Raw genomic sequence first — 19,514 nt, forward strand, 5'->3', positions numbered from 1 at the left:
TTGAAACTTATAAAATTTTCTGTTATTCTATTTTTAATTATAAAAATCTTTATCTTCTATTGAATTCGGTTCCTCATAATTTGCTTTATTTAAAATATTTTCACTATTATTTATTAGTCGAAAAAGTAACGGAAGAGAATCCAACCCATCTCTTACTCAAATTTTGGTATTTCCAGCTCATCTTTATTAAAGATAATCAAATTTATGTTAGCCAAAAAAATTAATGATTATTTCAAAAAAAAGTTTATTGATAGAAGATCATGTGATTTTAATATAACATAATCAACCCCATAATGCATGCAATGCTTGATTTTCTTTTTTCTTTTAATTAATATTTGGATGAAAGGATGGGATTTGAAATTGAAATGGAGGGTTATAATTATAAATCAATAGGAATAATGTTTTCAAACTTTTGGTTAACAAGGGATCTTTACTATATACTTATACCATTATGATCCAACTTAATTAATTTACATTAAATTTGTTTAATTTCACCATTTGACTTTTTACATCTATATATATTCTCTATTATTTGCTAAGCAGAGAACAACTCATCTTTCTTTATTCATACTTTATGTAAATTAATTAAATTAATTAAAAATTTCTGAGAAGAAAGAAATCCTATTTAACATAAACTTTACGTCAGATAGTTGACTCCTTCATGTAGCATAAAATCAATTCCTTCTTTGTTTTTTGGGTACAAAATAAAATAAAATCATTGATAGGTCTTTAAATCCATTATTAAGATGTTGGGAATAGATAAACAAAAATTGCATAACATCAAGCAAATAATTATTAAGATAAAAATATTGTTGGAGGTAAACAATTAAAAAAAAGTTTCTTTTTAGCATAAGGATTTTAATTCAATAGAAAACAAAGTTTAAATTCATTTCTAAAGGAAAATATTAATTCAGCCGTTGGCTATGCAAATAATGTTAATTGATTCTTTTTCCTTTAATTAGACTCCACTATCCACAAAGGAAAGATTTGATTTCTCTCATCTCATTAAAGAAATTTAATAAAATAGATCATCAATTTTTTTTTCTTTTTGGTCGAAGTTAAAATTATTAGTGATCGTAAGACTTTATAGTATTAAATTTGATCGAAGTTATGGATTTGTGATATTGAAATGATATTATTAGATACTTCCTTTATCCTATTTATTTGTTTTTGTTTGATTTTTTTTATCAAATGAACTCAATTTTGATAATTATTTTTTAATGCATTATATAAAATTAAGATATAAAATAATATGTTCTGAAAAGTTTGAAATTTAAAATTTGTAAATTTTACTTTTAAAAATTTTATAATTTCAGATTTTGTTAAAAATAACGATCAAAGTTAAATTTGTTGGATAAAAAATTCAATAAAGAACAAACATAATGAGACAGAGGGAGTAATAATTATTCAAAACATCTAATTAGAAAATACTAATAACATTAAAAAAACAATCTTCGATAGTAAAATTTAACAACCAAAAGTGATAATTAATTGCAATTCAAAAATGGAGTGACAGAAAAAAAAAATCAAGTGACAGATTAATAATAAAACTGGAAATCAACGGGGTGTAATTCAATAATGCAAGCCCCCTTCAAAAGGAACTCCTGTTGCAGGCAACCAGCTTTCACCTTGGATGAATTTGGAAACAGTTAAGTTAGCAGCGTCAATATCATTTATATTCCCATGGTATCCAGGCCATCTAACTCTGGAATCAGTGTTTGATCCTGGACCCTTGTTCTTATACTCTGCATAGTAAAGAGTATCAAGTGCAAAATTTCCAGACCATTCACTCCAACCTGAAGGTTCAATCAGCTTGTCCATGAAACTTTGCATATAAACTGTTCTTGAATACTGCTTCCAAGGCCTTCCCAGGTATGTTTTCGTCGCGCCGTTACTCGAGGCCAGATCATCAGCAGCTTTGATGACAGAATTGTGAATCGATATGTCGGTGTTTTGGTTAGGATCGATTCTTCCCTGTGCAGTAATGGTGTTGAATTGGTTTTCTAATGGCAGTCGAGGGTAGATGTTGCAGTTTTGGAAGACAACAGCAGCATTCCCGAATATGAAATCGATGGTGCCATAAATGTCGCAGTCTCTGTAAAATTGCCTGAGGGAGTGAGCGTATAAGGTGTCCTGGTATCCTTCGAAGCTGCAGCTGTAAAACGTGGACATGTCAGCCCCATTCCGAACTGCGACAGCTTGGTGCTTGATAGGTCCGGCTGTGTTGCGAAATGTTATGTTCACTGCAACGAATCCTTTCCCAACGACAGCTGCGCGACAGTTTGTGATTCAATGAAAATGTGCTGTAAAGATTATTGCAAACATGCTTGAAAGGTGAAATTTCTACTTTACCAAATGTTGCAGAATTGAACGTGGTTGATCCATCGACAAAGTTGCGATTTCCAGTGATTACGGTCCTGTTAATACCATCACCGATCATCATCAGGTTCTGCTTCGTCTTAGGTATGGAAACATACTCTTCGTAAACGCCAGCAACCACATAAATCACAAAGTATTGGTTGCTGTCACCGGAATTGTTTGGTGCTGCGGCCACTGCGTCATTGATGGTGGTAAAATTGCCACTTCCATCAGAGTTTACAACCACCACTTGACTCACTGAAACCTCTTCCCCATCTGTCTGAACATGCTTCTGTCCGCATGCAGATTCATAAATTGCTTGGTCATGGCTTGACATTCTCAAAGGCAAAGGAGCATTTCTGCCATTTCCCAAATTGGAAAACACATAGTTTCTTCCTGTAAGCGATTTGGTAATGTCATGAATCCAACCATGCCTGAAGAGTGCAAGAGAGACACTGTAGAACTTTGTTCCATTGGAGATAGATGGCAATAGACCATTCTTGATACTTGAAGCTGATGGTGTAGCCTCAAGCCCTTCCAGACAAGTTTGTACATTAGTTAAAACAGCGCTAAGCAAGGTATGCAAATCATCAGCCAGGAAGCTATCTAGACTGTCCTTAGAATTGATAGTTTCCAAAGTGTATGACAAGAAATCCACGTTCATCTCTGCCAGAAACTGGCAATCCTGGAGGGCACGAATTGTGCTCAGGAACGAAGTTGAAGGAAGTCCGAGGAAATACTTGACCGAACCAAGAAAACTGTGAGCAGTAAATAAAGATCGATGGACTGCAATCCTGCCATAGTCGAACATGGTGGTGAACTTGTTTGGGGGCAAAATACATTTGCAGAAATCTGCATGTGGGGTGTAATTGCAAATGGATTCTGAGTTGAAAACTGAGGTAGGAAAGCTAGCAAGGGATGGGGAGAAGAGCATGAGGAGAAGAGCTATGCTGCAAAGAGCTGAAGCCTTCGGAGCCATGGTCGATTTGTGAAACAGGATTGGTGCCTTAGGCCTATATATACTAATCCTGAAACTCTGAAGAATAAATTGGATGATTGGTGAAACAAGCTTATTATTTTATCTTCTTTTCCAATTATTATTTGAGTTCTCATCTTGGAACAATGCATAAAAGAGATTTATGACGGTTTCCTGCATACAATAAGCATAAACGTGCAGAGCAATAATGACAAAACGAGGCCAATTAATTTGTAAAAATTAAGGTATTTTAGCTTATGTCACGTCTCCTTGTTTGTTCATTGAACCATACGCCACGTCTTGAGGTCAACACCCAAAGGTTTATAAAAGACTACTTTAACTTAGAAGTTATATTCTCTTTTAATTTCAGAAACTAAATCATTTTAATACGAGGTAAACTTTCGATTATGATAGTTAAAACTTGTGCATAAAATATGAGACAGATTTATATATTAGTATACTCATTTAGTTTTTTTTAATTTTTTTAAACACCTAAATTCATACTTTTTTATATTATATATTTATTTTTTGTATTAAAAAGTATTTAACATTTATATTAAAAAATTTTAAAATTTTAATATAAAATATGTCAAAAAATCAAAGAGAGGCACAAGAAAAAAGATAAAGGAGTATTAATTAGTTTATAACATACAATTCAATTCAATGAATTTAATAAAAAAATGAAAACACGAGTCTATCGGTTTTTTATATTAAAAAATTATTTAATGAATATAATGTATTATTCATATTGTAATTTCAACGGTGGTTTGAATATACAAAAAGAAAATAAATGCATACAGATTAACTTATGCCTCTCTTTTGAATTCTTTTAGAGGAGGGCTTATACAGCATGAAAAACTTGGTTTATAAGTTATAACATAACCCAAAGTTCAACATATACAACCCAATCATTGAAAGCTAAAATATATTAAAAATCAAAAAGGATATTGCTCTAATACTAGAAAATCTTGGTTGTCTTATTGAGAACACCAATAAAATTAAAGTTAACAGCTCACAAAAAATCTTAGAGTTGGTGTGGTCCGAAATCAACTAGCACCAAATACTTGAGGGCACATCTCAAGCGGTAGAGGTTAATCATGGTTTTGTTGGTTTTATAGGTATAGTCAGTTTCTTGACCTATGATTTAACATCTGAGATTTGTATTAGACTACCATCAATGGACATTTTAAAGAATTTTTGTATACGGTTCCTGTTTTTGCCTATGTAATTTTCTGTCTAGCTAGGCTTTTCGTGTAGTTGTAATTGGGGAGGAAAGGATGATATACACAGGGTTCAGGCTTTTGAATGTGAAACAAGGTTGATCTATTTGAGGCCCAATGATCATTGGTGGCAGGACATAAACCTTGAAAACTTCATGTTAATTCAAGGATCAATGAATAGAATTTTGGCTTATCCAAAAACAAAAAAAAAACGAGGAATGGGCATTCCTAGCAGGTTATTGGGTGTGGTTCGTTTTACTTGTTGGGTTTGGTTTAATCTCTGTGGAAACAGAAAAAGGAAGGAAAATATAGTTTATCAGAATCACCAATATATTTTTCAAGCATTTAAAACAACCTCCAGACAAAGCTAAAACCAATCTATCAAATAGTAACTGGTTCTAATAATGAAATCTAATCAATTACACATAAGGAAGCTGCCAGAAATCGGATCCTCAAACTGTTGGAGGGTGCAAATGAGTTCAACCAAATGGAAAATTTAGTATATAGTGTAGAGTATATAGCTAGTCTCCTATTTGCTCAGACCGTCGGTGAACTTGACGCCGGTTGCAGGCAACCATGACCGGCCGTCAATGAACCTCCCAACGGTGAAGAAATTTGCGGTGGAAGCATCTCGGATAATGTGGTAACCTGGCCATTTCACCCGTCCGGATAATGATGCACCAGGGCCGTAATTCCTGTACTCACCGTACCAAAGTGTGTTCAATGCAAAGTCCCCATACCACTCGAGCCACCCTCTAGGCTGCACCAAAGCACCCATGTAAGTATTCATAAAAACAGTCCTGGAATACTGCTTCCATGGCCTGCCTAAATAGGTTGGTTGGGTGGCAAGAATGTAGCTGTTCTGAATCGAAAACCCGGTGCTCTGATTCGGGTTTTTCCTTCCCTGAGCAGTGATGGTAACCTTCTGAAGTGGTAAGGGGACTCGAGTGAATATCTTGCAGTTCTGGAGGACCGCTGCACCGTTTCCGAAAATGAAGTCTATGGTCCCATAGATGTGGCATTCACGGTAGAATTGGCGGAGGGAGTGAATGTAGAGGGTGTCCTGGTGGCCTTCCATGCTGCAACGATAGAAGGCGGACTGATCAGAATCCACTCGGAGAGCCACAGCCTGGTGGTTCTGGGGTTCGGCTGTGTTGCGGAATGTCATGTCTCTTGCTATAAATCCTTTTCCAGACACAGCTACAAAAAGGATCAAGCCATTCAAGAAAATTTTGTCATGTAAATGTTACGTAAAAGAAAGGCATATAGAATATGCAAAACTTGGAACCCTTTTAATCCTGAAAAGCTTGTAAGAAGCGTGTGCTTTCCGAAAAGGAATTTCACTTCACAAAAGTAACACTATATTCTGTCATGCATTGACATAAGCTTATGTAATGCTTAATTCCAGGATTTAAACTATCCATTAAAAATCATAATCTTAAAATCCCAAATCTTAAATCCTTATATGAGAAATTTAAGAAAATGTCTCAAACGTTATGATCAATTCAAATCAGCTTAAAGGGCAGATAACTATATTTACCAACGGTTGCAGTTCGAAATGTAGTCCATCCTTGCATGAAATTCCTGTTTCCTGTCACAACAGTTTGTCCAATACCATCCCCAACCAGCATAATATTGGTTTTTTTCTTCTTCATGTCAATGTTCTCCTTGTAAACTCCCTTCTTCACATAAATGATGTACCTCCTGTTACTGTAACTCGGAGCGGCATTGATAGCATCTGTGATTGTCCGATAATGGTCATTCCTGTCTAATGACACAACGGCATCTACATGCATGCCACTAGGGTTAGTTCGTAGGAGCTCTTGATCACCATCAGTTATCCACTCTGGGAACTCTGAGCTTGTGTTTGTTGAAGTGCTGTTTCGAGGTGGTCGGAAGGGCAAGCTATGTAATTGAGTGTACATAGCTAGAACATTGCCAATAAGTTGTGTAACTTGTTTCAGGCTTCCTCTGATGAAGCTCTCGAGGTGGTGGTCTGTGCCTTCGAAGCCTTCAAGGCAGGTGTCTTGGTTACTCAAGGCAGCACTTAACCAAGCTTTCAGGTTGCCTTCGTATTCAGCATTTCTATCACCATCACGAATCTTTTTCATCTCAGCTAAAGACCAGGCCAACTCTGAAACAGAGAAATCCAGGAGTTCCTTGCAGTCCTCAATCGCTATTTGTTCACGATAACTGACAGACAAACCAGTGAACTTTGTCATCGTTTCAATGGCTTGTCTTGCTTCATTAAGAGAGGCCCTGAGAGCAGCATGTAAAACTGATGATGGGGTTTGAGGCCCTAAGCTTTGAAGCTCAGCTTGTATATTTGAGAGGCATAAATCATGGTTATCAACGTCTGTGCAAGCTTGGATGATCAATGGTTGAGTGGTTAAGTTCTGTTTTGTCGAGGGGGTTACATCAGGTATAGCTTCGAATGATGGTAACATCAAGAGAATGAGAAGAAAATTGGCAAATGCCATTTTTTGGTGGCTAGAATTGGAGGATAACGGAATTGATCGAATGATTGTGGTTTTTTACAGAGAGTGTAGGTTTATATGCAAGGAATTCAGGTATTGTTTGCACCGAAAGGAAGGTGTTTGTCTCTTGAGTTATGACTTACACCTTTTATGCTTTTCCCCTTACGAAGTTATGCTTTCTTTCAAGACCCTACACTAATATTCTTTACCATTTGCCGCTTGTTGGTTAAGATGGCCGCTGTTATTTCTACACTAGCACCAAGTTCAAGCCATTCCCTATGCTTCAAAACGAAGCATCTGGCCAGGGCTTGGGGGGTGTGGTTTAGGCCTGCAGGTTGGATATACCCCATGCAGCATCTAGCCAGGGTTAGCATTCCCCATGTGACTGTTCTTAACTTGGGAGAATGATAGGAAGAAATATTGATGATTAAGCCTAAGACTAAACGAAAACTCGCTTAGACTTCCTATAATTACATACTGTAAACATAATTAGTCCAGGCTTCAGAAGACTAGGGACCTCTTAAATCATTGGGAAATTACAAGTATATCTGCATTTTTCACCATTTGAAGCATTCAGAGATGAAAACGGGCGTCCTTCAAAGCATATTTAGCAGCAAGTCAAGTTCAGTTTTCATTCTTTCACACTAGAACTCCAAGTTCCCCATTGCTGAATTGACAAAATGGAAATTCAAACTTCAAATTATGATATTTTGTGCTATGACAGATATCATGACTCATACCAGCATACTTAAACGAGAGTCAAATAATCCAGTCAAAATACAAATAAATAAACCAAGGTCGAAACAAATCTGGGCGGTAGTAACTTAAACTTATTATGCTAAATCAAAATATAAACGATAGTCAAATAATAAGGAACATAATTGCTCCTTTCTGCACCTGAAAGCTTAAAGGCAAAACTCTTTCCTAACCCGTGGACAAGGGGTTTATTCACGATCATTAGATACTTCAAAGACAAAGTCATCTAATCCCATCTTATGATGCAACCTCTAGCATGCAGGGTTTCAAGAATCTCTGATGAAAGCAACAACCTTAAAGGGGCAAGTAGCTTGACCTTTTTGATCCGGATGCAGCAGGCTCTAAGTGCAAGTTCAAACCCTTCAACTGTGACATTGCCCAGGTGCACAAGCTTTGCTTCTTGCAGGCGTGTCAAGTTCCCCATCACCATGCACAATGCTATATCAGATATGCCACAGTAGCTCAAATTTATCTGACAACATAAAGGCATTTTATCACTTCTGAATATATTAATCCCAAAAAACTTTCAATGGAAATTCCATTTTCATGAAAATAAAGTTTCCATCTGTTTCTAAATACATTCCGTAGAAGGCTTCCCATCATGCATGCTGTTTATGTTGAAAAGTGAAACAATAGATGTGGGAAAATGACTGAGGCACTATTTAGAGGACACAGCCTCCAGTTAATCAAACAAGAAAGTAAAGGTGCTGTTATCAAGACAGAGGAATGAAGGTAGTCGGTAAGCATACAATATCGTAATTGGATCAAAGCTGGAGTAATGACCTTCATAGCTTTCAAATGATGTGAGAGAAAAAGGATAATTAAAGAAGCATGTAGGAAAGCACCTTACTTTTAGTCTAAAAAGATGCATTGAAGATGAATAGAACACCATAATTACTAGAGCAGCATTTAGACCCTAGAAGGTGAAGTTTTTTTGCTTGTTTTTGTTGTATATTCGGGACTGGAAACTGAAATATTTTCCTAAAATTGATGTTTTATCCATGTTTTACCATACAGATCTGTCTAATGAATTCGGTAGGATAGTCAATTCCTTTCTCATTTTCTTCTTTTTTCATATCTCCACAGTCTCCCCGTCCTTCTTTTTGATTTCTGCATTCATACTTGTAAATTTCTGTTATAGTATTATACTAGTAAAAAGCCATCACTGATATCCTACAATTCAAATCAGACAACTGTACCTGTCGAAGGTTCCTTGAGTAGTAGGCAAGTGCCCAATAGCCTGAATCGTCAACTTTGTCACAGTGTTTCAAATCCAAATCTGCGAGCCTCTTACACCCAGCTGCAACTGCTTCTAAACCCACACCTGTAATTTTAAAAAGTCCCCGCATCTCCAAATCAGAAAGTTCCTCTAGATGACCAATATATCCTAGCCCTCTGTCAGAAACTTCCTTGCAGTATGACAAGTTGAGTTTTGCCAACTTCTTGCAACCTCTAGATAAAGCCTCTAAACCATCATCACCAATACCAGAACACCTGCAAGTCCAAATGAACAGATATTTACTTTGCTATTAACAAAATATAATTTTGCTATCAAATTGGTTTTTAAACGTATTTTACCGGTATAGATCCAGTTCATGAATCTTTGTACAGTTAGAACCAATATAGGAGAGTCCTTTGCCTGATATGTTTGTGCAAAGTCCTAATTTCAAGCATAATAGTTGTGAACATCTAGATAAATATTCAAGTCCTGCGGATAAGAAATAAGACAAGGTAATCAATAGAAGAGAGTGATGAAGTCAGAAGCTGATAAGTCACCAAATTATTGGATGACAAGAGTAAAACTGCAACAATAAGTTGCATTATGAAAATAAAGCATGGTTCAAACTTTAACACTTAAAACAAACTATAGTTATGATGAAAACACTTAAAATTATGCAAAACATTAACCCTAACCCTTGTCATTTACACCGCAGCAATCTGTTAGGTCAATCTCCTCCAGCAGCAAGCAAGAGGATCCAAGCTGACAAAGACCCTTCTCAGTAATCATATGGCAAGACTCTAGCTTCAGGCACACAAGGTTTCTGCATGAGTCAGCTATGGCAGAAATTGCAGCATCAGTAATGGAATGGCAGCATGTAAGATTTAGGACTCTCAAATTAATGCAGCCAGATACCAGTCTCATTATGCCCATGTTGGTCAACCCCACACATTTGCTGAGACCAATTTCTATCAATGACTTGCAATTGGTGCTAATGACTGGAAAGCTAGACTCAGAAATTCTAGCCCCATCAATTCTGATCATCTCAAGGTGCTTTAAGTTCTTTATCCAATGGAGAAGGGTTGTAGAAAGCTCCTGCGATAAAAACCCACATTCAGCAGCCACAACTAGTTGAAATAGCAAGTTATACTGCAGACGTAATCCAGAAATGTGGTCTTGGCTGTTAAGAACATCGGCAAGACACAAAAAGCAGGCAGCCAAGAAATTACTTACTGAAAGACAGTAACCAGCATTAAGCTCCAGAAGATTACTATGGCCTCTAACGACAGAGATTAAACCAGACGAACTCACACCTTCGCACCTTGATACATCAATTACCTACAGATCATAGAAAATAAACACAACTTAAAATTTTACTTAGCATTTTCATGTAATCATTTTATTCAATTATTTCTCAGCAGATGTCCAGTTTCCTACCCTTAGTAAAGGGCATCCATGCCCAATAAACTGTAATCCAGCATCATCAATTAAAGGGCACGCCACCAAACCCAAAACCTCCAGCTTCAGCAGAGAAGCAATGGAATGAAGTGATTCATTTGTCACCTAAAACAAACACGAAAGCCCCACGACATTAAGATAGAGACACCATGATCCTCAGATATCAAAGGCACAATAACAATTAACAAAAGATACATCAAAACAGGTCACAAGAAATCGAATACAGTTTCAATGTGTTCACTCTAAAGCTGTATTAACCTCCTAAAAGCACAAACTTAACATACAAAGAATTTGCTTTGGCCAAAGCTGAGCTGAATTCTCATCTTTCTATTGGGCAAATCAAAGTCAAAGTCTTCTTTTTTCCTTTGATCATTTTTTTTTCCTGTCTGTTTGCTCAACATGGCATTGAAGATTTTTTTTTTTTAAGAAACAAAAATAACAACAAAAGCAAATCAGTTCAAAATGCCAAATTCGGAAACCCCACTTGTTAATTTTTCTCATCAACCAAACACAATAAAACACTTCCATTTCTACACATTATTCTATCCAAAAAAAAACTAAAAAAAAAGACTAACCTTGAGATAAGAGACATCAAGGTACTTCAAATCCAAGCATTTCTTACACAAAAGATCAACACCGAGATCAGTTATATCCATACACCACTTCAAACTCAACTTCTCCAACTTCAAACACCCGACGGCGATCTTCGCCAATCCGACATCGCTCAGATGCAAGCACTTATCCATCTTTAGCTCCCTCAGTCCAACCGCGCACGACAACGCGGCTGCTTCCCTGTCTCCAAACCCACAGCAATACGACACGTCTACACTCTTCAAACACGGACATGCACGTGCCAACATCTCCAAACCCGTGAACCTCAACCCCGTCGTTCGACTCAGTACCAGACACTTCAGTCCCCGAGTCCAATTCGCCCAACCCGGCGAGTTCGATCCCGGACCCACCCGAGTTAAGAGAAAGGAAACGACCCGGTCGTCAATGCGCGGGCAAGCGGAGAGGTCGAGAGATTGTAATTGGGGGTGCTTCTGGAGAAGACTCGGCAAGAACTCGATTCGGAGAACCCGGAGATGCTTCCGAGTCAGTAAGTCGATTCGGTGAAACTCTCTGCAAACAAGTCGGAATGATTTCCGATCCGACTCGGTGGCGAGTTTCTCACGGACTCGGACGAGTAGATCTTCTGTTAAGCTAAAGATGTTCTTGTTCGATCGAAACAACGCCATTTTTAAAGATTAAAAATAAGATTTCTTTGCTTTAGAAGAAATTAAGGATTTTTCTGCTTCTTGGGGTTAACTTTTTCAGGTGGGAACGAACAAGAAGACAACTCGGAGGTAGAGGAGAGGGTGGTGGGTCGGTTTGCAGAGAGTCCGTATCAGACTAAAACAGGTTCGGGTCGGATTCATTTTCCTTTTCCCTTTTATTTTCCCGGATTTTTCTCAAATTCAGAGAAGAAAAATGGAGGCTTTTCTTAGGTAGGTGAAGAGTTGCAGAGAGAGCTGAATGAGGAAGAAAACGAAAGAGAAAGACCCAGAAACGCTTCGCTGAAAACAGGATCACATCTTCAAAATTGAGTCCTCCAGACGGAAACTAGCCACGTGGATACAGAACGGAGTCTGGCCGTCCGATCGGGAGAAAAAGAGCTTTTGACCGGAGATGAAGAGGACACGTGGTGAGAGGTAGAAGGTGAGAGGCACAAAAGCAGGGCGGTACCGAAAAGTACGAAGAATAGTTTGCTCTTTTTTGTAGATAAACGTTGTACCGCAGGTTCTACGAAAGAAAGAGAAAGGGCGGGGCGGGGTGGTTCATGTTTTGTACGGTTCATGACGTGGCATTGTGGTGGGGCCCCGTCAGAAGAAACGGCGACCGTACCTATCCGACTTCCTTCCGACTTTGAAAAAAATAAATAAATAAAAAAGAAAAAGAAAAAGAGGACAGATTCAAAGTTAGGAGTTTGTGAGTAAATTAAAGGGTAATAATTACTCCATTTGGGAAATGGGGTGAGGTGGTGAGGACCACAATCACACATAGTCCATCTAGAATCTTGATTAGGTCATGATGTATTTGACCTTTTTTTTTAATTTTTTAATATTTAATATATTTATTTTTTATATTAATTTTCATAAAAATTAAAAAATAACGAAAATAATATCATGCATTTAATTTTTTTAATTACCATTAGTTAAGATTTTATTTATTATTTTATATTTATATGATATTAATGTAAATATTAAAAAATATTATATAATTATATTATTATTTTATATTAATATATCACGTCAATTATACGTTATATAAAATGATTAATAATGTTTAATCAATAAAAAATAAAATTTATTTAAATTTTGTGTTTTTTAAATATTAAATCTTTTTTTGATTAAAAAACATTAAATCTTTTAATTTTATAAAAATTAAGATAAAAATTTTCATTTAGACGTCTTAAAAAAATGAAATAACAAAATAAAACGGACGAAATAATTATAAAAAAGTGAAATATATACATATTATATTTCTTTTAATATGTTGAAAATAGAAAGTGGTGGCTGATCTCAAACTCTCTGCCATTAAAATATGCAGTTACTGCATTTAGTTGACTGCCCATGTCATGGAGCAATTTCTCTCTGCTATGTTAACCAATGATGATACCGGTTCTGACTTTCATTTAATATGTGCAAAGTTGAAGAGGATCTACACCACATGGCACATGGATGATAATTGGCAGACAGTTCATAGGGCATTGGCTCTTGATAATCAACACAGCTTATACAGTACATTGCAGTGTGTAGATTGATAGGCAACTTTCCCAACTTTTCTTTCCTCTTTCTTTTTTTGTTTCTTCTTCTTTTTTTCCTTATATAGTGCTGTATAATGTCTGTTGTTAAATTGGTATTAAATTCTTAAACCCAAATCTATGAGCTTGCTTTCCCAATCTGGAAAATGGTAGCCTGGAAATCCTGAGGCAATTCCATTAGAAGCCTGTATGAAGGAACTAGAATTTGTAATTTGGAATCAGTTATGGTCAAAGCATTTTGCTTCCTCTAATAGTAGAAATGTCACAGTTCATACTGTAAGATATTATTCAGTTTGATCAATTGAATCTTTTAATTTTATCTATAAATACTTAAATATTCAATCTTACTTTAATATATAATCGATGTTAATGTAAGATTCATGTCTCTTTTCTGAAACCGTTACGAGTAACACATGCTTCTTGATATGCATTTAAAATGACATGCAAAGTGTATTGTCATGCAAATCTAGTGCATCCCTTTTCCATTTCTGATAAAAAAATGGTACAAAGTCTGCTCTGAAGGATTTCTTATTATGTAATGATCCCTCGCTTGTACAACATATCGCCACCTTCAACAGGTGAATAATTAGATGCCGGTTGCCTTGTGATACTGTTACCTTCATGCTGTGCCATCACTTTGTTAGCATTCCAATACCAAGGTTGCAGACAAGGTGAAGCAATGGATGAGGGCAGTGAAGAAGTGTGAAGTACGACAGAACCCCAGTCTCTGGCACCGAGTTTCGCTTCCTTCAACCTCCTCCTTATCAACAAACTTCCGACATCTTCCTTTCTCATCTCGGACACAGTCCTGAGTATCGAAACACAAAGCAGAAGCACCAAAACAGCATCTTCTTCGGGCAACAATTCTACCACCAACAGCTTCCAGTTCAACAGGGCGGTTGCTCTCCCTGTTGGGTTCTCTTCTGTGAACCTTACCAGGGTCACGTATTCATCATCAGCTTCCTTTGCATATTCTTCTTGTCTGGTTTTGGTTTCTTTGGCGGCACACCCTGCCACCTTGTCTTGATATTGCATCTTTCGTCCCCTCAACAACATCACCTGACGAAATAATGATTGGTTTCGATTTCAAATTACTGAGATATTAACAGATTCGATATATAAACTACATGTTGAAAGGAATTGAAATCTTCAACTTACGGAAGAATCGAAAGATTCTTGAGTTTTTAGACAAAAACTCAGGCCAGAACTTGAGGTCGAAGATCCCCAATTGATCAACAATTCATCACCTGTTGAAAACTCCCATGCCGCTTGCCACTGCTCTGGAGATTCTTTTGGTGTGGCTGTTCCTACCACTTTCTCTGTACTAGATGGAAACAATAACAGCACACAATGTTTAAATTAGATTCCACAGCATGGAAATCTTGTGTTTGGTTCATCATTGTCAAAGAAAATCATTGATCTTTCTTTCCTACTAAATATATTACAAATCCGAAACTCCTTTTTCGGGGTTGATAAGGAAGAGACAGGTAAGGGAAACCCCGGCCTTCATACTCTCAAAACCTTATATCTCTGACCGGCTTAAAAGGTAAAGACCCGAAGCAATGTTTGACAAAATACAAGCAGATGAACAAAGGCAACATACCAGGAGCTCTACCAATGGAACCAGCGACATAAGACCAAGACCCTTCCCGTATTTCAATTATCCTGTCCTCCCAATTCACAGCAGAAGGAGTTTCAGCTCCTCTTCTCCAAAATCCTCCTCCCACTCTGCCTCAGCCATCCAAAAATTTTATATTAAGTAGACAAAGACACAAAGATAAGTTGTCCTTTCTTAGAACAAAACCATACCTTATTCTAACAACAAAACACTCTCTCCCAGCATGGTCTAGAACTGTCCGGGACAGCCAACGACCTTTCTGAGGCCTGTAGTTGTTTAACTTCAGAATCACATCAGATATCATGGCTCCTGAATCATCTGTGACTCTGTCAGGCACACATTTCAACAAGTAGGGGGCTTGAACCGGGGGAGTTATAGAAGCAACAATCCTCACTTGATCAACCTTTCTTGACAAAGTAATAGAGGGTGCCCTTAGTAAATCATTCCAATAAAATGGCATTGAGTCCAGCGATTTACTTCCTTTGAAGCAGCGACCACCGCGGCCACGAAGCTCAACCATAAGTCCTCTAGTTCCAAACTCACAGTAGAGATGCCAGGCTTTCCGCCATGAATCATACGAAAAGTTGGAGATTAATTCATCAAGCTTGAGCTCCCTGTGACATCTTACTGCCCGGAGACGTAGAAACTTGTGTTTTGTGTCTCCATTGCTCACCTTCGTCCGATCATTGAGCCTCACAAAAACACATACCTGCAACGTTATGACACAACACAAACTGAGAATGAAATTTAAGTATGTTGAAATTGAGTGGATCTCATTATTATAAGCCTCCTTTAAGAAAACAAAAAAAAAAATCACTTCACTCAAGATACTTAAATGATTCTACAATCATGTTGGCATTCAAGCAAATCCATGGCTGCCCTCCTTTTCTTCTTTGGTTAGTTGATTAGTAGGATTAGCAAAAGGAAGTTTGCATGTGATTTACTTCACCACTAAATCAACTACCATAATTGATTAATCTCACATAACATAGAGGCAACATCAACTTAAAGATCATTCTTCTCCAAAGTCTATCTACAAGAGTAGCAAAAGTAGAAAGTATATAGCAAAAGTATAAACTAAACAGAACTTAAAAAATTATTCTTCTCTTGTTTGTTTTTTTAATTAAGCATATGGCTTCAATTGGTGCTTGTACCAACTTTATGTTTTCAAGCTGTGGACCTCATGGTCCTTGAGTATCAAAGAATTTTTAAAGAGAGAAACAATGAAGGGGGAAAAAAGTTATTAAATAAGGTTTAAGGATGCTAAAATTACCTCAAGTAGGAACCTTGGGATCATAGACTTGTATTTAGTGTTAACATCTACATCTGAAACCTCCCAGTAGATTGGTCGCTTGGCCTTAAGATTGTCCAATTCCACTGCTAGCCCACCTCCAGCTTTCTCATAAGGCTGATCAAAGGTTCTCTCCCATAGGTTCTTGGATTCGTCTACCTCTTTTTCTTTTACAGTTTCCCATAACCCCACTACCTTGCCCATATCATCCCACTTGTCCTTCAAATCCTCTACATACACTGTTGGGTAGCTCTGGTTCATAAAAAAAATAATGAAATATGTGACAACAAAAAGAAAAAACACAAAAAGAAATGACAAAAGAAAGACGGAAGTCCTTTGACATCTTAATGGCTGATTGGAACGACAAATCCCACACTTTACCTAATTCCTAAACCTCTTAGAACTTTTTCATTACACAAAACAAATGAAGCCAACCTACTGCAATTACAATTGAAAGATAAGAGAATGACAGAAACCTTAAAGCTTAATCATCATAAAAGAACCAATAGAAAGAATCTAAGAAAAAAATATATTATCATAATGGTTAAAGAAATCTACCTGATGAGTCAGCAGCATTAGGACAATATCCAAAGCAGGAACAAATCTAAGGCACCCATCTCCAAACCTTTGCATCATGTACAGGAATCCTCTGTATCTTTGTCTTGCTGCTATCAAATACACTAGCTCAAAGAAGTATGGTTCTGAAAATTTTGAGTACAGAAACTTGTGCTTTTTAACTTGATTGAAAAGATCTTGATTTATCCCTGGTGGGTCTTGGGAATCTGATTCCACTTCATTCTCAAAAGGCTCAGATTCATGTCTTTGAACCCAGATTTCTCTGCATCTCATCAATGCATACTCTTCATTTTCTTCATTGAAGATTGCTGGTTTTCCAATTAGTTTTGAGAACCTTGACTCACAGTATTTCCTGTAAGCAACCTGTAGAAAAAAAAAAGAAAGAGAAGATCCAGAAAAAAGATTAGGCTTTTAAATCTTTCAAGTCTGAATAATCGAAAAGACTACAACTATCTTTTTTTAGTCATTTCCCATGCTTTCCTGTCAACCAAACAGAATTCACAGTAGTGACTCAGAAGAAAGATTAGCCTTCTCAATCTTTCAAGTCCATTAATTTTCTGAAAAGACTATTGATACTTTCTTTTCCTTTCTAACTTCTGTCGTTTTCTCATACTCTCCCATCAACCAAACAGAATTAACAGTCCAAAGCATTGCATAGTTTTAACACTTACAGGATTCAAGGTGTGACAAAACCAAACCCACTCAACATCAAAAGGTGGCAAAACCATAGGAGGCGTTGACCCCACCACTGTCAGATCAGAAATCAACGGCATCCACACCTCCTCATACCTACAAAGAGTAAAAGAGAATTCCCATCTCATCCAACCTCAACCCCCTGATCAGATTACCTCTCTTCAAAAAAGAAAAAAAAAACTGACCTCCTTATTGCTTCAACAATCGTTGCTCTTTGGTGAAGCCAATGACACTCATTCACACTCCTCAAGAACCCAATGTTTCGTCTCGCCGCCGACACGAGATCGACGCTGAGATGAACCGTGTCCTTCTCCGATATCTCGCTGAGACTCCTTACTCCCGACGACGACGACGACGACGACGACATGTCGTTTAAGGTTTGGTTAGACATTTTGTCAGAGCTTCAGCTTGAGCTTGTGCTTTGCTTGACACATGGTTTCTGTAAACATGTAAGCAAAAGTACGAAGAAACATTAGTTTAAGGTTGCAAGAAAACGGTGAAAAGGAAAAAAACAATTAGCCACGTGGCTAGTTGTGGTGAGGTTTCAGGGGGGGAAGTGGAAGAACTTGGATGATCTGTTACTTTAATTAATTATCTTTTGTTTTGTAGTTGTAATAAATTAATAATAGTGGAAATATTTATTTTCCTAAATTCTATAACCTATGGTAATTTAATATGCACCAATTTTTAAAAGTTACCAAGGATTTTTTTTATTTCTTTTATCCAAAATATCTAAGCAATCGAACTTCTTTATATTAAAATTACAGTATTTTTTTTATATGAAAGATAAGTTATAATATAAAAAAATAAATGTATTAAGGGTCTTAAAAAAAGAATTCACTTTCATATATTTTAAACGGAAAAAACAGATTAAAATAAACAAGAAAGTATTACTTTGAAGAAAAAGGATTTGGATATTTGATTTTTTTAATTAAAAAATATAAGCATCAACACCATTTGAACCAAATGTTTAGATGCTAAGAAATACAGGTTTTAATTCTAAATTGATGGCTAATTTAGATTTTGTAAATATTATTTTGAAGAAAAAAGATTCGAGAATTTGATTTTTTTAAATAAGAACATTATATGCATTTATCATTTGAGTCAAACGTTTAGATGGCAAGGAAGAAAAGGTTTTGATTCCAAAGTGATGGCTAATCTTTGGATTATTTATTGAATCCAAGCTAGTAGTTGAAGTCACAAGCTCAAAATGATAAATAAATAGAATTGAATATTGATTATTCCCATGTCAAAACCTATCTCTCTAACACCATCTTCTCAATCAAATTTGTTTTAACAAGTGGTCACATAAATCATTTGCGGCTTGAACAAGTCTATTCACAAAGTTGATCGTACGGCTCAGAATCAAAGTTGGGACCATGATTAAGGGTGTAGGTCGTCATCAACTGGTCCAAACCCCCCAAAAGCGAAAGGGCCAGACGTCAAAATGGTGCAGGGTGGTGGAGGCTATATGATGTTCACCCCAGATGCCACCGTTTGTTCTTTTTTTTCCTTTCCATTTGCAATAATGAGCTAAACCAAAGCACGAAAATGGTCGCCAACCCCACAGGGATGGGGACAGCCCCTGTTTTGTTGCTCAACCTTTCCTTTTGTTCTCCTGATTGATTGATGATCATAAACCCTTGCTGGTCCACGTGAACAAAGAATCTTTGCCCATCCCTCACATATAAAAATACTAACAAATACAAAATATTCGAATTTGAATAATATTAAAAATTATTATTTATAAACAAATTCAAATAACCATATTATATAAGTATTATCCGAACTCGTGACGATTGTTTTATTATTTAACTTTTAATCAAATTAGATTTTATGATATCTTAATCCGACTTAATCATATTGAATAATATGAAAAATTTTGTTAATACCATAAATGAAGATGGAAAATGTTGTGGGATAATTGGTTGGGTGTTGCTTTCAAAGATTTTTATTTCTGAAAAAAGGAAGACAAACTTTCCTAACTAGTATGCATCATAGAGCCCAAAACAGGGGAAGGATTCAATGACACATGACAAAGTGACAAGCCATTGAAATTTCGTGATTTG

At 36.5% G+C, this 19,514-nt stretch overlaps 4 protein-coding genes across 5 annotated transcripts; all 4 read right to left on the reverse strand.

Annotated features, from left to right (window-relative positions):
• Positions 1,573-3,337, reverse strand: LOC18600504 (pectinesterase). The gene is made up of 2 exons (XM_007030984.2): positions 2,353-3,337; positions 1,573-2,270 (listed from the first exon to the last, which is right to left on the reverse strand). Exons 1-2 carry the CDS (start codon positions 3,335-3,337, stop codon positions 1,573-1,575), a joined length of 1,683 nt encoding a protein of 560 aa, XP_007031046.2.
• Positions 4,867-7,353, reverse strand: LOC18600505 (putative pectinesterase/pectinesterase inhibitor 22). The gene is made up of 2 exons (XM_007030985.2): positions 6,095-7,353; positions 4,867-5,754 (listed from the first exon to the last, which is right to left on the reverse strand). The coding sequence occupies exons 1-2, from the start codon at positions 7,032-7,034 to the stop codon at positions 5,084-5,086; spliced, it is 1,611 nt and encodes a 536-aa protein (XP_007031047.2). The 5' UTR covers positions 7,035-7,353; the 3' UTR covers positions 4,867-5,083.
• On the reverse strand, positions 7,726-11,957 carry LOC18600506 (F-box/LRR-repeat protein 3). The gene is made up of 7 exons (XM_007030986.2): positions 11,040-11,957; positions 10,444-10,569; positions 10,240-10,344; positions 9,702-10,101; positions 9,366-9,495; positions 8,987-9,281; positions 7,726-8,259 (listed from the first exon to the last, which is right to left on the reverse strand). The coding sequence occupies exons 1-7, from the start codon at positions 11,700-11,702 to the stop codon at positions 8,014-8,016; spliced, it is 1,965 nt and encodes a 654-aa protein (XP_007031048.2). The 5' UTR covers positions 11,703-11,957; the 3' UTR covers positions 7,726-8,013.
• On the reverse strand, positions 13,721-18,002 carry LOC18600507. Of its 2 annotated transcripts, XM_007030987.2 has the most exons (8): positions 17,631-17,986; positions 17,424-17,541; positions 16,735-17,115; positions 16,159-16,428; positions 15,077-15,594; positions 14,871-14,995; positions 14,426-14,586; positions 13,721-14,326 (listed from the first exon to the last, which is right to left on the reverse strand). In XM_007030987.2, exons 1-8 carry the CDS (start codon positions 17,834-17,836, stop codon positions 13,799-13,801), a joined length of 2,307 nt encoding a protein of 768 aa, XP_007031049.2. In that variant the 5' UTR covers positions 17,837-17,986; the 3' UTR covers positions 13,721-13,798. The 2 variants fall into 2 exon arrangements, with proteins under 2 accessions (XP_007031049.2, XP_017977607.1); XM_018122118.1 differs by lacking the exon at positions 13,721-14,326 and having other exon boundaries at positions 14,426-14,591; positions 17,631-18,002.

This window comes from Theobroma cacao, chromosome 5 (assembly GCF_000208745.1).
Source record: "Theobroma cacao cultivar B97-61/B2 chromosome 5, Criollo_cocoa_genome_V2, whole genome shotgun sequence".
Classification (NCBI taxonomy): domain Eukaryota; kingdom Viridiplantae; phylum Streptophyta; class Magnoliopsida; order Malvales; family Malvaceae; genus Theobroma; species Theobroma cacao.